Source organism: Myxine glutinosa, chromosome 6, assembly GCF_964187855.1.
Source record: "Myxine glutinosa chromosome 6, kmMyxGlut1.1, whole genome shotgun sequence".
Taxonomy (NCBI): domain Eukaryota; kingdom Metazoa; phylum Chordata; class Myxini; order Myxiniformes; family Myxinidae; genus Myxine; species Myxine glutinosa.
Genome location: NC_136266.1, coordinates 1000484 through 1023077, shown reverse-complemented (window position 1 = coordinate 1023077; position 22594 = coordinate 1000484). Strand labels below are relative to the sequence as shown.

General features: G+C 44.5%; 1 protein-coding gene across 1 annotated transcript in view; it reads left to right on the top strand.

The window, feature by feature from the left end:
* LOC137429523 (nectin 1b) overlaps window positions 1-22594 on the top strand; it is a 187546-nt gene that overhangs the window by 103252 nt on the left and 61700 nt on the right. The window contains exons 7-10 of the mRNA XM_078779520.1: window positions 2075-2226; window positions 2946-2975; window positions 16016-16163; window positions 16696-16740. Of these exons, the coding sequence (XP_078635646.1) occupies window positions 2075-2226; window positions 2946-2975; window positions 16016-16163; window positions 16696-16740 (375 nt within the window). The remainder of the gene's footprint in view (window positions 1-2074; window positions 2227-2945; window positions 2976-16015; window positions 16164-16695; window positions 16741-22594) is intronic.

Genomic DNA, 22594 nt, shown 5'->3' with positions numbered 1-22594 from the left:
ACATTCACTGCATTTTCCAGGAACGTATATCCTCCTTTCCCCATTCAAAGAATGCCCCCACATTCACGGATTTGACATTCACTGCATTTTCCAGGAACGTATATCCTCCTTTCCCCATTCAAAGAATGCCCTCACATTCACGGATTTGACATTCGCTGCATTTTCCAGGAACCTATCCTCCTTTCCCCATTCAAATAATGCCCTCACATTCACGGATTTGACATTCGCTGCATTTTCCAGGAACCTATCCTCCTTTCCCCATTCAAAGAATGCCCTCACATTCACGGATTTGACATTCGCTGCATTTTCCAGGAACCTATCCTCCTTTCCCCATTCAAAGAATGCCCTCACATTTATGGATTTGACATTCGCTGCATTTTCCAAGAACCTATCCTCCTTTCCCCATTCAAATAATGCCCTCACATTTACGGATTTGACATTCGCTGCATTTTCCAAGAACCGATCCTCCTTTCCCCATTCAAAGAATGCCCTCACATTCACGGATTTGATATTCGCTGCATTTTCCAGGAACCTATCCTCCTTTCCCCCATTCAAATAATGCCCTCACATTCACGGATTTGACATTCGCTGCATTTTCCAAGAACCTATCCTCCTTTCCCCATTCAAAGAATGCCCTCACATTCACGGATTTGACATTCGCTGCATTTTCCAAGAACCGATCCTCCTTTCCCCATTCAAAGAATGCCCCCACATTCACGGATTTGACATTCGCTGCATTTTCTAGGAACCTATCCTCCTTTCCCCATTCAAAGAATGCCCTCACATTCACGGATTTGACATTCGCTGCATTTTCCAAGAACCGATCCTCCTTTCCCCATTCAAATAATGCCCTCACATTCACGGATTTGACATTCGCTGCATTTTCCAAGAACCTATCCTCGTTTCCCCATTCAAAGAATGCCCTCACATTCACGGATTTGACATTCGCTGCATTTTCCAGGAACCTATCCTCCTTTCCCCCATTCAAATAATGCCCTCACATTCACGGATTTGACATTCGCTGCATTTTCCAAGAACCGATCCTCCTTTCCCCATTCAAAGAATGCCCCCACATTCACAGATTTGACATTCGCTGCATTTTCTAGGAACCTATCCTCCTTTCCCCATTCAAAGAATGCCCTCACATTCACGTATTTGACATTCGCTGCATTTTCCAAGAACCGATCCTCCTTTCCCCATTCAAATAATGCCCTCACATTCACGGATTTGACATTCGCTGCATTTTCCAAGAACCGATCCTCGTTTCCCCATTCAAAGAATGCCCTCACATTCACGGATTTGACATTCGCTGCATTTTCCAGGAACCTATCCTCCTTTCCCCCATTCAAATAATGCCCTCACATTCACGGATTTGACATTCACTGCATTTTCCAGGAACGTATATCCTCCTTTCCCCATTCAAAGAATGCCCTCACATTCATGGATTTGACATTCACTGCATTTTCCAGGAACGTATATCCTCCTTTCCCCATTCAAAGAATTCCCCCACATTCACGGATTTGACATTCACTGCATTTTCCAGGAACCTATATCCCCCTTTTTCTCCATTCAAATAATGCCCTCACATTCACGGATTTGACATTCGCTGCATTTTCCAAGAACCTATCCTCCTTTCCCCATTCAAAGAATGCCCCCACATTCACGGATTTGACATTCACTGCATTTTCCAGGAACGTATATCCTCCTTTCCCCATTCAAAGAATGCCCTCACATTCACGGATTTGACATTCACTGCATTTTCCAGGAACGTATATCCCCCTTTTTCTCCATTGAAATAATGCCCCAAGATTTGTGGGATTTTCCTCGACATTCGTGGGATTTTCTGCGAATCAGGAACTGTTGGGAACCTACCCAACCCCCCCTACCCACCCCTCCCCCATTTTCCAATTGAAACACTGCCCCCACATTCACAGATTTGACATTCACTGCATTTTCCAAGAACGTATCCCCTGGGAAATGTGGGGTCCGACAGTATTGTAATATCTGAATGTTAATAATTTTATGGACTTGTCAACATATCTTATTTGGTTTCTGTTCATTCACCCACATTCAGGATGAACGACACCTTGCCGGCAGGAGTTCGACTTCACAATGCAACCCTTGATCTCTTGGCACCTCTTACTCCCGAGCTAGCAGGGACGTACCAGTGCCATGTCGACAATGGTGTCGGCGAGGGTCAAGCTGGTATCCAAGTCAACATTGAGGGTATGGATAATGTGGTTGTAGTAGTTGTATTTAATTGGAAGGTAAGAACGTCCCTCAGCTGCAGTCTGGGCACCTGGTACCTATCTTGGTGCCATACTTTAGAATAGAATATCGATCAGCGTTGGAGCATAAAGGGAGACGTCGTTTATATCGTCACCAGAAGCATCTCGAGATTGTTCGAAATTACAGAGTAATGGCAGAATGATTGGTCTCGTCCCAAAACGGTGCAGTGTCACACAGGATTACTCAAATTGAACACGCGTGTCCGTTTGTCCGCACGTGTTTCGAGTCGGACGCCTCATCCGCATGGATAGTGAAACGTAAACCCAAACTAAGCTACCCACTCAATCGAGCGGTACCTCAAGATCGGTTCGCGTGTGGAAAAGATCAGGTGCACCTGAGTGTGTGCGTGTACCGCTCGGAGAGAACGCACCAGATGTCCCTGTACGTGAGTTAACGGTTCCCTTATGCTCACATGATACTACATTGTATTGTTGACATTTGTTTCCGAATCGACCAACTTGTTTTGCGCATGAACGTTTTTTTTTTTAAATCATGCTCTTTTATTCTTTTCACATTTGTTACTTCCACAGTTTATAATTTCATTTCATCCATTTTGTTTTTTCTCTTCACAATCCCCTCCCTCCCCATCCTCTTTCAATCATCCTGCACCCTCTTCCGCTCCATCTCTCTTCTGCCCATCTCCCTCGGTGCCTCAGCTTTGGAATCCTCCGCTGCAGACCAGCTCGGTGCGTGCGACGTGGCCTCGGTGGACGGTCTAACTCGGCTCCCATTAAGTTGGACATTGTCATGCGTTTCCCATTAAGTTTGTATTTCATTGTTCATCACAAAGCAGATTACTCTCATTTGCTTTTGCACATGTACATTTTGTAGAACATTGTTAAAGGAAACTCACTTTGACATTGACTTTGAACCCTTCGGATTCGATATTTGATTTACATTTTCAAACAGCACAACCGTCATGAGACGGTGAATGAGTGCAGTGAATGAGTGCATGGTGAATTGAGTAATCAGAACCGTCATGAGACGGTGAATGAGTGCATGGTGAATTGAGTAATCAGAACCGTCATGAGACGGTGAATGAGTGCAATGAATGAGTGCATGGTGAATCGAGTAATCAGAACCGTCATGAGACGGTGAATGAGTGCAGTGAATGAGTGCATGGTGAATTGAGTAATCAGAACCGTCATGAGACGGTGAATGAGTGCATGGTGAATTGAGTAATCAGAACCGTCATGAGACGGTGAATGAGTGCAATGAATGAGTGCATGGTGAATCGAGTAATCAGAACCGTCATGAGACGGTGAATGAGTGCAATGAATGAGTGCATGGTGAATCGAGTAATCAGAACCGTCATGAGACGGTGAATGAGTGCATGGTGAATCGAGTAATCAGAACCGTCATGAGACGGTGAATGAGTGCATGGTGAATCGAGTAATCAGAACCGTCATGAGACGGTGAATGAGTGCAGTGAATGAGTGCATGGTGAATTGAGTAATCAGAACCGTCATGAGACGGTGAATGAGTGCAGTGAATGAGTGCATGGTGAATTGAGTAATCAGAACCGTCATGAGACGGTGAATGAGTGCATGGTGAATTGAGTAATCAGAACCGTCATGAGACGGTGAATGAGTGCAATGAATGAGTGCATGGTGAATCGAGTAATCAGAACCGTCATGAGACGGTGAATGAGTGCAATGAATGAGTGCATGGTGAATCGAGTAATCAGAACCGTCATGAGACGGTGAATGAGTGCATGGTGAATTGAGTAATCAGAACCGTCATGAGACAGTGAATGAGTGCAGTGAATGAGTGCATGGTGAATCGAGTAATCAGAACCGTCATGAGACGGTGAATGAGTGCATGGTGAATTGAGTAATCAGAACCGTCATGAGACAGTGAATGAGTGCAGTGAATGAGTGCATGGTGAATCGAGTAATCAGAACCGTCATGAGACGGTGAATGAGTGCATGGTGAATTGAGTAATCAGAACCGTCATGAGACGGTGAATGAGTGCAATGAATGAGTGCATGGTGAATCGAGTAATCAGAACCGTCATGAGACGGTGAATGAGTGCAATGAATGAGTGCATGGTGAATCGAGTAATCAGAACCGTCATGAGACGGTGAATGAGTGCATGGTGAATCGAGTAATCAGAACCGTCATGAGACGGTGAATGAGTGCATGGTGAATCGAGTAATCAGAACCGTCATGAGACGGTGAATGAGTGCAGTGAATGAGTGCATGGTGAATTGAGTAATCAGAACCGTCATGAGACGGTGAATGAGTGCAGTGAATGAGTGCATGGTGAATTGAGTAATCAGAACCGTCATGAGACGGTGAATGAGTGCATGGTGAATTGAGTAATCAGAACCGTCATGAGACGGTGAATGAGTGCAATGAATGAGTGCATGGTGAATCGAGTAATCAGAACCGTCATGAGACGGTGAATGAGTGCAATGAATGAGTGCATGGTGAATCGAGTAATCAGAACCGTCATGAGACGGTGAATGAGTGCATGGTGAATTGAGTAATCAGAACCGTCATGAGACAGTGAATGAGTGCAGTGAATGAGTGCATGGTGAATCGAGTAATCAGAACCGTCATGAGACGGTGAATGAGTGCATGGTGAATTGAGTAATCAGAACCGTCATGAGACGGTGAATGAGTGTAATGAATGAGTGCATGGTGAATTGAGTAATCAGAACCGTCATGAGACGGTGAATGAGTGTAATGAATGAGTGCATGGTGAATCGAGTAATCAGAACCGTCATGAGACGGTGAATGAGTGCATGGTGAATCGAGTAATCAGAACCGTCATGAGACGGTGAATGAGTGCAATGAATGAGTACATGGTGAATTGAGTAATCAGAACCGTCATGAGACGGTGAATGAGTGCATGGTGAATTGAGTAATCAGAACCGTCATGAGACGGTGAATGAGTGCAGTGAATGAGTGCATGGTGAATCGAGTAATCAGAACCGTCATGAGACAGTGAATGAGTGCATGGTGAATCGAGTAATCAGAACCGTCATGAGACAGTGAATGAGTGCAGTGAATGAGTGCATGGTGAATTGAGTAATCAGAACCGTCATGAGACGGTGAATGAGTGCAATGAATGAGTGCATGGTGAATTGAGTAATCAGAACCGTCATGAGACGGTGAATGAGTGCAATGAATGAGTGCATGGTGAATCGAGTAATCAGAACCGTCATGAGACGGTGAATGAGTGCAATGAATGAGTGCATGGTGAATCGAGTAATCAGAACCGTCATGAGACGGTGAATGAGGCATGGTGAATTGAGTAATCAGAACCGTCATGAGACAGTGAATGAGTGCAGTGAATGAGTGCATGGTGAATTGAGTAATCAGAACCGTCATGAGACGGTGAATGAGTGCAATGAATGAGTGCATGGTGAATTGAGTAATCAGAACCGTCATGAGACAGTGAATGAGTGCATGGTGAATTGAGTAATCAGAACCGTCATGAGACAGTGAGTGAGTGTAATGAATGAGTGCATGGTGAATTGAGTAATCAGAACCGTCATGAGACAGTGAATGAGTGCAGTGAATGAGTGCATGGTGAATTGAGTAATCAGAACCGTCATGAGACAGTGAATGAGTGTAATGAATGAGTGCATGGTGAATTGAGTAATCAGAACCGTCATGAGACAGTGAATGAGTGCAGTGAATGAGTGCATGGTGAATTGAGTAATCAGAACCGTCATGAGACAGTGAATGAGTGCAATGAATGAGTGCATGGTGAATTGAGTAATCAGAACCGTCATGAGACAGTGAATGAGTGCAGTGAATGAGTGCATGGTGAATTGAGTAATCAGAACCGTCATGAGACAGTGAATGAGTGCATGGTGAATTGAGTAATCAGAACCGTCATGAGACAGTGAATGAGTGTAATGAATGAGTGCATGGTGAATTGAGTAATCAGAACCGTCATGAGACAGTGAATGAGTGCAGTGAATGAGTGCATGGTGAATCGAGTAATCAGAACCGTCATGAGACGGTGAATGAGTGCATGGTGAATTGAGTAATCAGAACCGTCATGAGACGGTGAATGAGTGTAATGAATGAGTGCATGGTGAATTGAGTAATCAGAACCGTCATGAGACGGTGAATGAGTGTAATGAATGAGTGCATGGTGAATCGAGTAATCAGAACCGTCATGAGACGGTGAATGAGTGCATGGTGAATCGAGTAATCAGAACCGTCATGAGACGGTGAATGAGTGCAATGAATGAGTACATGGTGAATTGAGTAATCAGAACCGTCATGAGACGGTGAATGAGTGCATGGTGAATTGAGTAATCAGAACCGTCATGAGACGGTGAATGAGTGCAGTGAATGAGTGCATGGTGAATCGAGTAATCAGAACCGTCATGAGACAGTGAATGAGTGCAATGAATGAGTGCATGGTGAATCGAGTAATCAGAACCGTCATGAGACAGTGAATGAGTGCAGTGAATGAGTGCATGGTGAATTGAGTAATCAGAACCGTCATGAGACGGTGAATGAGTGCAATGAATGAGTGCATGGTGAATTGAGTAATCAGAACCGTCATGAGACGGTGAATGAGTGCAATGAATGAGTGCATGGTGAATCGAGTAATCAGAACCGTCATGAGACGGTGAATGAGTGCAATGAATGAGTGCATGGTGAATCGAGTAATCAGAACCGTCATGAGACGGTGAATGAGGCATGGTGAATTGAGTAATCAGAACCGTCATGAGACAGTGAATGAGTGCAGTGAATGAGTGCATGGTGAATTGAGTAATCAGAACCGTCATGAGACGGTGAATGAGTGCAATGAATGAGTGCATGGTGAATTGAGTAATCAGAACCGTCATGAGACAGTGAATGAGTGCATGGTGAATTGAGTAATCAGAACCGTCATGAGACAGTGAGTGAGTGTAATGAATGAGTGCATGGTGAATTGAGTAATCAGAACCGTCATGAGACAGTGAATGAGTGCAGTGAATGAGTGCATGGTGAATTGAGTAATCAGAACCGTCATGAGACAGTGAATGAGTGTAATGAATGAGTGCATGGTGAATTGAGTAATCAGAACCGTCATGAGACAGTGAATGAGTGCAGTGAATGAGTGCATGGTGAATTGAGTAATCAGAACCGTCATGAGACAGTGAATGAGTGCAATGAATGAGTGCATGGTGAATTGAGTAATCAGAACCGTCATGAGACAGTGAATGAGTGCAGTGAATGAGTGCATGGTGAATTGAGTAATCAGAACCGTCATGAGACAGTGAATGAGTGCATGGTGAATTGAGTAATCAGAACCGTCATGAGACAGTGAATGAGTGTAATGAATGAGTGCATGGTGAATTGAGTAATCAGAACCGTCATGAGACAGTGAATGAGTGCATGGTGAATTGAGTAATCAGAACCGTCATGAGACAGTGAATGAGTGCATGGTGAATTGAGTAATCAGAACCGTCATGAGACAGTGAATGAGTGTAATGAATGAGTGCATGGTGAATTGAGTAATCAGAACCGTCATGAGACAGTGAATGAGTGTAATGAATGAGTGCATAGTGAATTGAGTTATCAGAACCGTCATGAGACAGTGAATGAGTGCAGTGAATGAGTGCATGGTGAATTGAGTAATCAGAACCGTCATGAGACAGTGAATGAGTGCAGTGAATGAGTGCATGGTGAATTGAGTAATCAGAACCGTCATGAGACAGTGAATGAGTGCATGGTGAATTGAGTAATCAGAACCGTCATGAGACAGTGAATGAGTGCAGTGAATGAGTGCATGGTGAATTGAGTAATCAGAACCGTCATGAGACAGTGAATGAGTGTAATGAATGAGTGCATGGTGAATTGAGTAATCAGAACCGTCATGAGACAGTGAATGAGTGCATGGTGAATTGAGTAATCAGAACCGTCATGAGACAGTGAATGAGTGTAATGAATGAGTGCATGGTGAATTGAGTAATCAGAACCGTCATGAGACAGTGAGTGAGTGTAATGAATGAGTGCATAGTGAATTGAGTTATCAGAACCGTCATGAGACAGTGAATGAGTGCAGTGAATGAGTGCATGGTGAATTGAGTAATCAGAACCGTCATGAGACGGTGAATGAGTGTAATGAATGAGTGCATGGTGAATTGAGTAATCAGAACCGTCATGAGACAGTGAATGAGTGTAATGAATGAGTGCTTGGTGAATTGAGTAATCAGAACCGTCATGAGACGGTGAATGAGTGTAATGAATGAGTGCATGGTGAATTGAGTAATCAGAACCGTCATGAGACAGTGAATGAGTGCTTGGTGAATTGAGTAATCAGAACCGTCATGAGACAGTGAATGAGTGCAGTGAATGAGTGCATGGTGAATTGAGTAATCAGAACCGTCATGAGACGGTGAATGAGTGCAGTGAATGAGTGCATGGTGAATTGAGTAATCAGAACCGTCATGAGACGGTGAATGAGTGTAATGAATGAGTGCATGGTGAATTGAGTAATCAGAACCGTCATGAGACAGTGAATGAGTGCAGTGAATGAGTGCATGGTGAATTGAGTAATCAGAACCATCCTGAGACAGTGAATGAGTGCATGGTGAATTGAGTAATCAGAACCATCCTGAGACAGTGAATGAGTGCATGGTGAATTGAGTAATCAGAACCGTCATGAGACAGTGAATGAGTGTAATGAATGAGTGCATGGTGAATTGAGTAATCAGAACCGTCATGAGACAGTGAATGAGTGCATGGTGAATTGAGTAATCAGAACCGTCATGAGACGGTGAATGAGTGTAATGAATGAGTGCATGGTGAATTGAGTAATCAGAACCGTCATGAGACAGTGAATGAGTGCAGTGAATGAGTGCATGGTGAATTGAGTAATCAGAACCATCCTGAGACAGTGAATGAGTGCATGGCGAATTGAGTAATCAGAACCGTCATGAGACAGTGAATGAGTGCAGTGAATGAGTGCATGGTGAATTGAGTAATCAGAACCGTCATGAGACAGTGAATGAGTGCATGGTGAATTGAGTAATCAGAACCGTCATGAGACAGTGAATGAGTGCAGTGAATGAGTGCATGGTGAATTGAGTAATCAGAACCGTCATGAGACGGTGAATGAGTGTAATGAATGAGTGCATGGTGAATTGAGTAATCAGAACCGTCATGAGACAGTGAATGAGTGTAATGAATGAGTGCTTGGTGAATTGAGTAATCAGAACCGTCATGAGACAGTGAATGAGTGCAGTGAATGAGTGCATGGTGAATTGAGTAATCAGAACCGTCATGAGACAGTGAATGAGTGCAGTGAATGAGTGCATGGTGAATTGAGTAATCAGAACCGACATGAGACAGTGAATGAGTGCATGGTGAATTGAGTAATCAGAACCGTCATGAGACAGTGAATGAGTGCAGTGAATGAGTGCATGGTGAATTGAGTAATCAGAACCGTCATGAGACGGTGAATGAGTGTAATGAATGAGTGCATGGTGAATTGAGTAATCAGAACCGTCATGAGACAGTGAATGAGTGTAATGAATGAGTGCTTGGTGAATTGAGTAATCAGAACCGTCATGAGACAGTGAATGAGTGCAGTGAATGAGTGCTTGGTGAATTGAGTAATCAGAACCGTCATGAGACAGTGAATGAGTGCAGTGAATGAGTGCTTGGTGAATTGAGTAATCAGAACCGTCATGAGACAGTGAATGAGTGCATGGTGAATTGAGTAATGAGAACCGTCATGAGACGGTGAATGAGTGCAGTGAATGAGTGCTTGGTGAATTGAGTAATCAGAACCGTCATGAGACAGTGAATGAGTGCAGTGAATGAGTGCATGGTGAATTGAGTAATCAGAACCGTCATGAGACGGTGAATGAGTGCAATGAATGAGTGCATGGTGAATCGGGTAATCAGAACCGTCATGAGACGGTGAATGAGTGTAATGAATGAGTGCATGGTGAATTGAGTAATCAGAACCGTCATGAGACAGTGAATGAGTGCATGGTGAATTGAGTAATCAGAACCGTCATGAGACAGTGAATGAGTGTAATGAATGAGTGCATGGTGAATTGAGTAATCAGAACCGTCATGAGACAGTGAATGAGTGCAGTGAATGAGTGCATGGTGAATTGAGTAATCAGAACCATCCTGAGACAGTGAATGAGTGCATGGTGAATTGAGTAATCAGAACCGTCATGAGACAGTGAATGAGTGCAGTGAATGAGTGCATGGTGAATTGAGTAATCAGAACCGTCATGAGACGGTGAATGAGTGCAATGAATGAGTGCATGGTGAATCGGGTAATCAGAACCGTCATGAGACGGTGAATGAGTGCAGTGAATGAGTGCATGGTGAATTGAGTAATCAGAACCATCCTGAGACAGTGAATGAGTGCATGGTGAATTGAGTAATCAGAACCGTCATGAGACAGTGAATGAGTGTAATGAATGAGTGCATGGTGAATTGAGTAATCAGAACCGTCATGAGACGGTGAATGAGTGTAATGAATGAGTGCATGGTGAATTGAGTAATCAGAACCGTCATGAGACAGTGAATGAGTGCAGTGAATGAGTGCATGGTGAATTGAGTAATCAGAACCGTCATGAGACAGTGAATGAGTGCAGTGAAAGAGTGCATGGTGAATTGAGTAATCAGAACCGTCATGAGACAGTGAATGAGTGCATGGTGAATTGGGTAATCAGAACCGTCATGAGACAGTGAATGAGTGCATGGTGAATTGAGTAATCAGAACCGTCATGAGACGGTGAATGAGTGTAATGAATGAGTGCATGGTGAATTGAGTAATCAGAACCGTCATGAGACAGTGAATGAGTGTAATGAATGAGTGCTTGGTGAATTGAGTAATCAGAACCGTCATGAGACAGTGAATGAGTGCAGTGAATGAGTGCATGGTGAATTGAGTAATCAGAACCGTCATGAGACAGTGAATGAGTGCATGGTGAATTGAGTAATCAGAACCGTCATGAGACAGTGAATGAGTGCAGTGAATGAGTGCATGGTGAATTGAGTAATCAGAACCGTCATGAGACAGTGAATGAGTGCATGGTGAATTGAGTAATCAGAACCGTCATGAGACGGTGAATGAGTGTAATGAATGAGTGCATGGTGAATTGAGTAATCAGAACCGTCATGAGACAGTGAATGAGTGTAATGAATGAGTGCTTGGTGAATTGAGTAATCAGAACCGTCATGAGACGGTGAATGAGTGTAATGAATGAGTGCATGGTGAATTGAGTAATCAGAACCGTCATGAGACAGTGAATGAGTGCAGTGAATGAGTGCTTGGTGAATTGAGTAATCAGAACCGTCATGAGACAGTGAATGAGTGCATGGTGAATTGAGTAATCAGAACCGTCATGAGACGGTGAATGAGTGCAGTGAATGAGTGCATGGTGAATTGAGTAATCAGAACCGTCATGAGACGGTGAATGAGTGCAGTGAATGAGTGCATGGTGAATTGAGTAATCAGAACCGTCATGAGACGGTGAATGAGTGTAATGAATGAGTGCATGGTGAATTGAGTAATCAGAACCGTCATGAGACAGTGAATGAGTGCATGGTGAATTGAGTAATCAGAACCGTCATGAGACGGTGAATGAGTGCAATGAATGAGTGCATGGTGAATCGAGTAATCAGAACCGTCATGAGACGGTGAATGAGTGCATGGTGAATTGAGTAATCAGAACCGTCATGAGACAGTGAATGAGTGCAGTGAATGAGTGCATGGTGAATTGAGTAATCAGAACCGTCATGAGACGGTGAATGAGTGTAATGAATGAGTGCATGGTGAATTGAGTAATCAGAACCGTCATGAGACGGTGATTGAGTGTAATGAATGAGTGCATGGTGAATTGAGTAATCAGAACCGTCATGAGACGGTGAATGAGTGCAGTGAATGAGTGCATGGTGAATTGAGTAATCAGAACCGTCATGAGACGGTGAATGAGTGCAATGAATGAGTGCATGGTGAATTGAGTAATCAGAACCGTCATGAGACGGTGAATGAGTGCAATGAATGAGTGCATGGTGAATTGAGTAATCAGAACCGTCATGAGACGGTGAATGAGTGCAGTGAATGAGTGCATGGTGAATTGAGTAATCAGAACCGTCATGAGACGGTGAATGAGTGCAGTGAATGAGTGCATGGTGAATTGAGTAATCAGAACCGTCATGAGACGGTGAATGAGTGCAATGAATGAGTGCATGGTGAATCGAGTAATCAGAACCGTCATGAGACAGTGAGTGAGTGCTTGGTGAATTGAGTAATCAGAACCGTCATGAGACAGTGAATGAGTGCAGTGAATGAGTGCATGGAGTAACCAGAACCGTCATGAGACGGTGAATGAGTGCATGGTGCATGGAGTAACCAGAACAGTCATGAGACAGTGAATGAGTGCATGGTGAATTGAGTAATTATAACCGTCATGAGACGGTGAATGAGTGTAATGAATGAGTGCATGGTGAATTGAGTAATTATAACCGTCATGAGACGGTGAATGAGTGTAATGAATGAGTGCATGGTGAATTGAGTAATTATAACCGTCATGAGACGGTGAATGACTGCAGTGAATGAGTGCATGGTGAATCGAGTAATCAGAACCGTCATGAGACGGTGAATGAGTGCAATGAATGAGTGCATGGTGAATCGAGTAATCAGAACCGTCATGAGACGGTGAATGAGTGCATGGTGAATTGAGTAATCAGAACCGTCATGAGACAGTGAATGAGTGCATGGTGAATTGAGTAATCAGAACCGTCATGAGACGGTGAATGAGTGCAATGAATGAGTGCATGGTGAATCGAGTAATCAGAACCGTCATGAGACGGTGAATGAGTGCAGTGAATGAGTGCATGGTGAATTGAGTAATCAGAACCGTCATGAGACAGTGAATGAGTGCAGTGAATGAGTGCATGGTGAATTGAGTAATCAGAACCGTCATGAGACGGTGAATGAGTGTAATGAATGAGTGCATGGTGAATTGAGTAATCAGAACCGTCATGAGACAGTGAATGAGTGTAATGAATGAGTGCTTGGTGAATTGAGTAATCAGAACCGTCATGAGACGGTGAATGAGTGTAATGAATGAGTGCATGGTGAATTGAGTAATCAGAACCGTCATGAGACGGTGAATGAGTGCAGTGAATGAGTGCATGGTGAATTGAGTAATCAGAACCGTCATGAGACGGTGAATGAGTGCATGGTGAATTGAGTAATCAGAACCGTCATGAGACGGTGAATGAGTGCAATGAATGAGTGCATGGTGAATTGAGTAATCAGAACCGTCATGAGACGGTGAATGAGTGCAGTGAATGAGTGCATGGTGAATTGAGTAATCAGAACCGTCATGAGACGGTGAATGAGTGCAGTGAATGAGTGCATGGTGAATTGAGTAATCAGAACCGTCATGAGACAGTGAATGAGTGCAGTGAATGAGTGCATGGTGAATTGAGTAATCAGAACCGTCATGAGACGGTGAATGAGTGCAATGAATGAGTGCATGGTGAATCGAGTAATCAGAACCGTCATGAGACAGTGAATGAGTGCTTGGTGAATTGAGTAATCAGAACCGTCATGAGACAGTGAATGAGTGCAGTGAATGAGTGCATGGTGCATGGAGTAACCAGAACCGTCATGAGACGGTGAATGAGTGCATGGTGTATGGAGTAACCAGAACAGTCATGAGACAGTGAATGAGTGCATGGTGAATTGAGTAATTATAACCGTCATGAGACGGTGAATGAGTGTAATGAATGAGTGCATGGTGAATTGAGTAATTATAACCGTCATGAGACGGTGAATGAGTGTAATGAATGAGTGCATGGTGAATTGAGTAATTATAACGGTCATGAGACGGTGAATGAGTGCAGTGAATGAGTGCATGGTGAATTGAGTAATCAGAACCGTCATGAGACGGTGAATGAGTGCAGTGAATGAGTGCATGGTGAATTGAGTAATCAGAACCGTCATGAGACGGTGAATGAGTGCAGTGAATGAGTGCATGGTGAATTGAGTAATCAGAACCGTCATGAGACGGTGAATGAGTGCAGTGAATGAGTGCATGGTGAATTGAGTAATCAGAACCGTCATGAGACAGTGAATGAGTGCAATGAATGAGTGCATGGTGAATCGAGTAATCAGAACCGTCATGAGACAGTGAATGAGTGCAGTGAATGAGTGCATGGTGAATTGAGTAATCAGAACCGTCATGAGACGGTGAATGAGTGCAGTGAATGAGTGCATGGTGAATCGAGTAATCAGAACCGTCATGAGACGGTGAATGAGTGCAATGAATGAGTGCATGGTGAATCGAGTAATCAGAACCGTCATGAGACGGTGAATGAGTGCAGTGAATGAGTGCATGGTGAATCGAGTAATCAGAACCGTCATGAGACGGTGAATGAGTGCCGTGAATGAGTGCATGGTGAATCGAGTAATCAGAACCGTCATGAGACGGTGAATGAGTGCAATGAATGAGTGCATGGTGAATCGAGTAATCAGAACCGTCATGAGACGGTGAATGAGTGCAGTGAATGAGTGCATGGTGAATTGAGTAATCAGAACCGTCATGAGACGGTGAATGAGTGCAGTGAATGAGTGCATGGTGAATTGAGTAATCAGAACCGTCATGAGACAGTGAATGAGTGCAATGAATGAGTGCATGGTGAATCGAGTAATCAGAACCGTCATGAGACAGTGAATGAGTGCATGGTGAATTGAGTAATCAGAACCGTCATGAGACGGTGAATGAGTGCAGTGAATGAGTGCATGGTGAATCGAGTAATCAGAACCGTCATGAGACGGTGAATGAGTGCAATGAATGAGTGCATGGTGAATCGAGTAATCAGAACCGTCATGAGACGGTGAATGAGTGCAGTGAATGAGTGCATGGTGAATCGAGTAATCAGAACCGTCATGAGACGGTGAATGAGTGCCGTGAATGAGTGCATGGTGAATCGAGTAATCAGAACCGTCATGAGACGGTGAATGAGTGCAATGAATGAGTGCATGGTGAATCGAGTAATCAGAACCGTCATGAGACAGTGAATGAGTGCAGTGAATGAGTGCATGGTGAATTGAGTAATCAGAACCGTCATGAGACAGTGAATGAGTGCAATGAATGAGTGCATGGTGAATCGAGTAATCAGAACAGTCATGAGACGGTGAATGAGTGCAGTGAATGAGTGCATGGTGAATTGAGTAATCAGAATTGATGTTTGTGAGGTGTCCTGCCATTATTATGATGAAACCCTATAAGTTTTGGGTTTCGACGTGTTTGAATGTCGAAGTTGCCCGGTGATGGAACCATAAAGCCGGAGGTGCATTGTCCTCGATGTGGGTCCGATTGACATGGCCGCCCTCATCGGGGATGTTACTCCGTCGTTTGCATTCCACCATGGCCAGAGCAGTCGGTTTGTGTTGGGCCCAAATGGGATATCAAGATGCCCCTGCATCCTATATACTCTGTGTTCTTTTGTTAGAAGTGGTTGTAGTGTCTGTGATATGAATAGCAATGTGACCGACATTTTGGTGGTCATGGGTCGGTCCCTCTAAAATATGGTAAGAAGGAAGACAGCAATGTCGGACATGCTAACCTCAGGTAACGAAAACTACTATGGTCACGTGACACACTCATCCAAACAAATTTTCGAAGAGTTGTTAATTTTCTTCAACTGCGAATGACTGATTGGTGAATTTCCATTTCATTCTCTGTTTCTTTCTTTCTCCCCCCTTTTCCTCTTTCCTTCACAGCATTTCCTGTTCGGCTGCTCTCTCTTCCTTTCGCCGTTGCTCTTCCTGCATTCTTCATCATTCTTTGCCTCTTCCTACCAGTAGCGTTATGGTTCAGACGACGGAGGCAAAGACGTAGACACGGACATTGTGCTTCGGATAATGACGTGTGAGTATCGAGTTATATTACCTGTGCCACCTGAGGTGGACCGATGTTATGTATTCGTCCTTGTTTGTCTGTTTGTTTGTGTGCAGGATATCTCAATAAGTTAAGGACGGATTCAGACAAAACGTGGTGGACAGGTGGGTGTGTGACGAGGACGCTTTGATTTTAGTGAAGATCTGGATCCACATTGGGATATTCTCTTTTTTTAAGGGATTCTTCACCATTGAGCGATACAGCACGATATTTCAAAAAGTAGTGAACGAGTTATGACAAAACTAGGTGGATGAGTTGGTTAGATGACGAGAACAATCCTATTCGATTTTGGTTCAGGTCCGGATCCAGATGCGGCCTGTCAGTGGGATACAAAACATGGACTGTTCAGCCAGACGGAGGTATGCGCTCTACCGAGTGTCGTTGTAGTTTTTTTTCCCGATCACTAGTTATTGATTTTTTAACATGAACTTTCCTTCTCACACATACCTGGTTTCTGTCTGTGCACATATTCCTGAAAGTCTTTGTCGTTACCTTTATGTAGATACTTTGATGGATTCACCACTGCGCCTCCTCCACCAATCTCCCGGTAAGTAATAAACTTCTTCTCCATCCTGAAAACACTTACAAGTGCCTTTATTCCAGACTCTGCACACAACCATTTTAATATGGGAGCAAAAAAGGATACAAAACTAGGGTTCATACAACACCTTCCCCTCACAGTCCTGACAATATGGACGTGGGACGGGCCTTTTTATATTGCTTTGCTTTGTCGTCAGGTTGCCAAAATGTTGACCCTGCAATGTTAACTACTGCGAACCTTTTTCACGGAAATGTGTTCTATATAGTTAGGAGAGTCAAATTAGCTTGGTTGCTACTTGTGCAACGTTGAGAATTTCTCAGAATTCAAGATGGCGGCCACCGCTATCTTGGATGTTGGCCAATTTTCAACTTTTGACCTCGATGACCTAGAGGGTCGTGTAATACCTCTTTCTCGGGGTTTTAGAGTACGGGGAGTCCAATTCTGGAGTTATTTTTTGGATACGGGGTCAATGTCAAGGTCAAAATGAAGGTCAAATGTCAAACTAAGAAACTTTCATGTATTGTTATTGTTCATAAGACATGACGACGGAACCAGAGACATGTGACGCACAGTACTATGATCTCTATAGAGACGAGGTAACGTAGGTAGATGGCGGGACCGCAGTGCCAGCAGATCAGTTCGGCGAACAGACGTACATCAAGCGAGGGAAGGGTGCTGGAGGTATGAAGGACATTTCGACGAGCGCCGAGCAAGTGGCTGTGTGGGTCAACAGTTTCAGTGTGTGCACCCACCTTGACATCGCCATGGAAGATGTGTACAGTGAAGCTGGGAACGAGGAAAAGCCACATGGTGGAGCGGACGAGGAGGAGAACAACAAGCACAAGGAGGAAGGAGATGGAAGAAGGAGACTGGACGAGGCCGATCGGAGGAAGATCGCGGCGGAGCTGGAGAGGTACACTCACCCCCTCAACGAGCAGCATCCAGGTGTCTATAACATCTGCAACGGCCAAGTGGCGCCCGACACAGTGAACGTTCAGGATGCACTGGCCATCGGGAGTGAGCAGAGCAAGCAGTTCTCCGCTTCGCTAAGCAGTAACTTCCACACAAACATAAAGAAGAAGGTAAAATCAATGGAGGCGCTCAATAAGGCAGTCACTGTCAAGGGGAAGGCCATCTACGACGTCGAGACGCTGTTCAGTCGGCTGTTGGACGTGGGGCAGCAGCGCAGCATGGAGGTAGCCGATGTCTTCCAGTTCGAGCTGAGTCCAGTCCCTCCAGCCCTGATCGACGAGTACGGCTGCTTGAGGAAGGGAAACAAGGCCGTGCTCGTCAAGTGTCTAGGTGTCTCTGTCACGACTCTACCTGCTCCAGATGTGTTGCTGGTTGACGCCGGCCAGTTGCTGTACCATGTCGTCTGGCCAGTCGCCGGGACCGCAGGAGACCTGGCTGCAAGCTTCGGCGCTCGACTGGCCCACTACCCTCCTGGCTCCAAGAAAATCGTCCTGTTCGACAGGTACGACCAAGAAGCCCCTAGCGCGTAGACCACGAGCGGATGAGGAGAGGAAGAGCCAAGGAAGTCCGGCTGACCCCAAACACCCCCCTTCCATGCCGAGAAGCTATTCTTCACAATGCCACGAACAAGAGTCTGCTCAACAACATCCTATGTGGCTACCCCCTTCCACACAACATCCAGCTCGTTAACAAGCTGGACTGTGTCGTCACCCATGCTGAGGCAGACGTCACCCTCTGCAGCTACATGCTGAAGGCGGCGGCGGACGGCACCCGACCATCCGTATCCTCAGTGACGACACTGACGTCTTCGTCCTCCTGGTGTACTGGACATCGAGGATGCGGGTCGTCACCAAGATTCAAATGGAAAAGTGGAATGGCGATGTTCTGGATGTCAACGAAACCGTCGAGCGGTTAGGTCCCAGAAAGTGCAGCCAGCTTCTTGGTGTCCTTGCGCTGTCGGGCTGCGATACGGTGTCGTACCCCTGCGGAAAGGGAAAGAAGTCGGCGCTCAAGCTCCTGGAGATAGACATCCCATGTCTCGATCACGTGCTCGGACAGCCTGGCGCTACCCACGCTCAGCTCAAGGCGACAGCAGACAGCTTCTTCTTAGCCCTCTACGGACAGAATAGCTGAACGACAATGAATGGACGCGCGTGCTCGCTTCTACCGCGGCCGTAAGAAGCCCCCGCCACTGAAGAAACTGCTGCCGACTGATGTCAACCTGCAACTGCACGTGCTCAAAGCTCACCTTCAGATGCTACTGTGGAAGGCAGCGGACCAACATGACCCACCCGAAGAAGCTCGAGATATTGCCAACTTCGGCTGGAGCATCGAAGGCTCCACCATCACACCTGCTGTCTCAACAGCGCCAGTTGCTCCCCAAGCACTCCTGGATGAAGTGAGCTGCAGCTGCACCGCAGAGGGCAAGGCATGCAGCGGTGCATGCTGCAGCTGCAACAGCGCAGGCCTTTCATGCACGGACTACTGCAAGTGCGAGGGAGGAGTCGCCTGCTGTAGTCGTTTCACCAGCAAGCAGATGGACATCGAAGACGACGAAGGGGAGCTCGGTGTAGATGATGATGATGATGATGAAGAGTAGTGGAGGATTGTGACCGCTGATGGCTGGTAATACTGTGCTCAATGTCTCTATAGAGGTCATGGTACTGTGCGTCACATGTCTCTGGTTCCGTCGTCATGTCTTATGAACAATAACAATACATTAAAGAATCTTAGTTTGACATTTGACATTCATTTTTACCTTGACATTGACCCCGTATCCAAAAAATAACTCCAGAAATGGACTCCCCGTACTCTAAAACCCAGAGAAAGAGGTATTACACGACCCTCTGGGTCATCGAGATCAAAAGTTGAAAATTGGCCAACATCCAAGATAGCGGCAGCCGCCATCTTGAATTCTGAGAAATGCTCAACGTTGTACAAGTAGCAACCAAGCTAATTTGACTCTCCTAACTATATAGAACACATTTCCGTGAAAAAAGTTCACAGTAGTTAACATTGCGGGGTCTCATAAAGGCCATATAAGGGCGGCAACTAGACTATTGTGTTTCTGACCATGATCTATATTTTCTCTGAGACGCCATTTTGGCTGAATCTCGATATCTGAATGTTACTTATTACTTGCACCACCAAAGGTGGATGAAGATCATGTTTTCACCCCCTGTCTGTCGGTTACTTGTGAAAATGGAAGTTTTTTCAAGTATAGTGGTTGGTCTTGTGCGTTATTCTGTCTGTCTGTTTCTTGCTGGAAAAAATTCCGGCAAGTATGTTGGTTGGTTGGTTTGTCTGTGTGTTTGTCTGTCTGTTTGTGCGCAGTACTACGTCTACATCGTTGCACATAGCATCGCCAAACTTTACACACATATTTGCCTTGCCCTGGAATAGACTGTGCCCAATTTTTAACTCTCTTGGCCTAAGGTCAAACTCAAGGTCACCCAAAACGCGAAATCAGGGGGGTCGAGTTTTCATTTAAAATATATTTCAAACCACGATAACTCTAAAAGTAGAAGAGATATGCATACACTTACTGTTACTGACATATAGGAAGTCACATACGACATTTCATTTGGCACCATGACCTTTGACCTTGAGTGACCTTGAAAGATCAAACAAGGTCAAAAATTGATTTTTTACTGATAACTCTGTCAAACATTATCCGATTCCCTTCTAACCAACACCCCTGAAAAAAAAGTACATTCCCGCAAGTCCTCAGTCTCTGACCAATTTCTAGTTTGTCTGTTCGTCAGTCGCCTACAGGTCACAATTTTCAACCGATCTTCACGAAACTTCACCAAATGGTAGATTTGGTCATAAGCAAGAAGCCTATTGATTTTGGGGTCAAAAGGTCAATCGGTCAACATAGGCCAAAGGTCACCAACTTTGACAAATTTCTAAAATCCTCAATTTTCGTCCGATTAACTTGAAATTTGAAGAGGTTTGCACATCTGTTCAGTGAATTCAACCACCAATTAGGCCAGATTTCTAAAATCCTTAATTTTCATCCAATTAACTTGAAATTTGAAGAGGTTTGCACATCTGGTCACTGAATTCAACCACCAATTAAGCCAGATTTCTAAAATCCTTAATTTTCATCCAATTAACTTGAAATTTGAAGAGGTTTGCATATCTGGTTACTGAATTCAAACCCCAGCTATTTTTGAGGTCAACATAGGCCAACAACTTATTTTAGGGATTTCGCAAGTATCGTGCGATGCACGGCCAAAAACGATAAATAGCACGATGTCTCAAAAAGTTGTGGACGGATTTAGATTAAACTTGGAGGACAGGTTGCGTGTGTGACAAGAACGAATTGATTCAATATTGGTGAAGATCTGGATCTAGATAAGAAGAATTTAAGTGATTCCTCACCATTGAGAGATAGAGCCAAAAACGATATATAGCAGGACGTCTCAAAAGGTTTTGGATGAGTTCTGACATGGACGAATTTTGGCAAACTAGGTGCATAAATTGGTAAGGTGACAAGAACAAGCTGATTAGATTTTGGTTCAGGTATGGATCCAGATACAACCCATCAGTGGGATACAAAACGTAAACTGTTCACCTGGCTGCGGTATGCTCTCTATTGAGTGCCGTTCTAGGTTTTATAGTGCCAACGCATTATCTTATTTTGGTTTGTGTTCATCCATATGAAAGCTGTCATTTATTCTGTACATATCTCTCCACTCTCTGTCTCTTTGTCTCCTCTTTCTGTCTCATGTCTGTCTGTCTCCTCTCTCTCTGTCTGTGTTTGCCTTTCTCCTTTCTCTCTCACCCCCTCTCTCACTGTCTGTCTGTCTCCTCTCTCTGTCTGTGTCCTGTCTCCTGTCTCTTCTGTCTGTCTCCTCTCTCTGTCTGTGTTTGTCTGCCTTTCTCCTCCCTCTCTCTCTCTCTGTCTCTTACTGTCTGTCTGTCTGTCTCCTTTGTCTTTTTGTCTATCTGTCTCCTCTCTCTGTCTTTGTCTGTCTTGTAAAACAGAAAAGTAAAAGTTTAAAACTTCATACAAAAAGTTTAAAGCCCTTTGTTTAAAGTCTTAATGCAGAAAAAAAAACTCTAAAAAAAAATCTTAACAATTTCTTTATCTACTCGTGGCTCCGCCTCCCCCAACCGTGACCACGTGTTGCCTCGCCCCACCCATTTCCTCTCCTTCATTCATATCTCAATCCTCTCCAGCCGATACCTTTCCAATTCTAATTTTCACCACACTCCTTCAACCTTTCTCCTTCTTCCTCAGATCCACTTTCACCTAACCTTCAAAAAATATATATTTACGAAGAATTTAAAAAGTAGGCCCCTCCTCCCGTACTAACACAATTGCTGCTACATCTCCCTGTTCCATCGTTCTCTGCTCACCCGGCTGTCAATCTCCTATTCTTCTGTTCCGCCTTCCGAACCTGTTCTGGAATCCTTCATCCCCCTTTGCCTCCATGCCCTCACTTCAGGGAATTTCCCAGATAGTTTTCACGGTTTTGTTTTAAAAGGTTTAAACTTTCCCCTGCAGTGTTGTATTCTGTTGTATATTATAACAAGCTTTTCTTCTTCCTCTTTAAAAGGCTTTCTTCAATTTGCTCAACAAATCACTCCATTAAAAAAACAAAATCAATCTCATACAGTTCTTCCTTTCTTCATTCTCGAAACTCTTTCATTCCACCCCTCCTCTGACGTTTTCAAATGGATCTCTGACTTTAAAATCACGAGAAACTCATTTTGCAATAAATGTTCGTTTTCCATTCATCGTCCAACACTTTCTAAAATCCCAACTCCCCTTCAACTCCCTCCCCTCCCCCCCTCCCCCTCCAATACTCCCCCTCACCCCTCCCCTTCAAAACTTCCCCCTCACCCCTCCCATTCAAATCTCCCCACCCTCCATTTT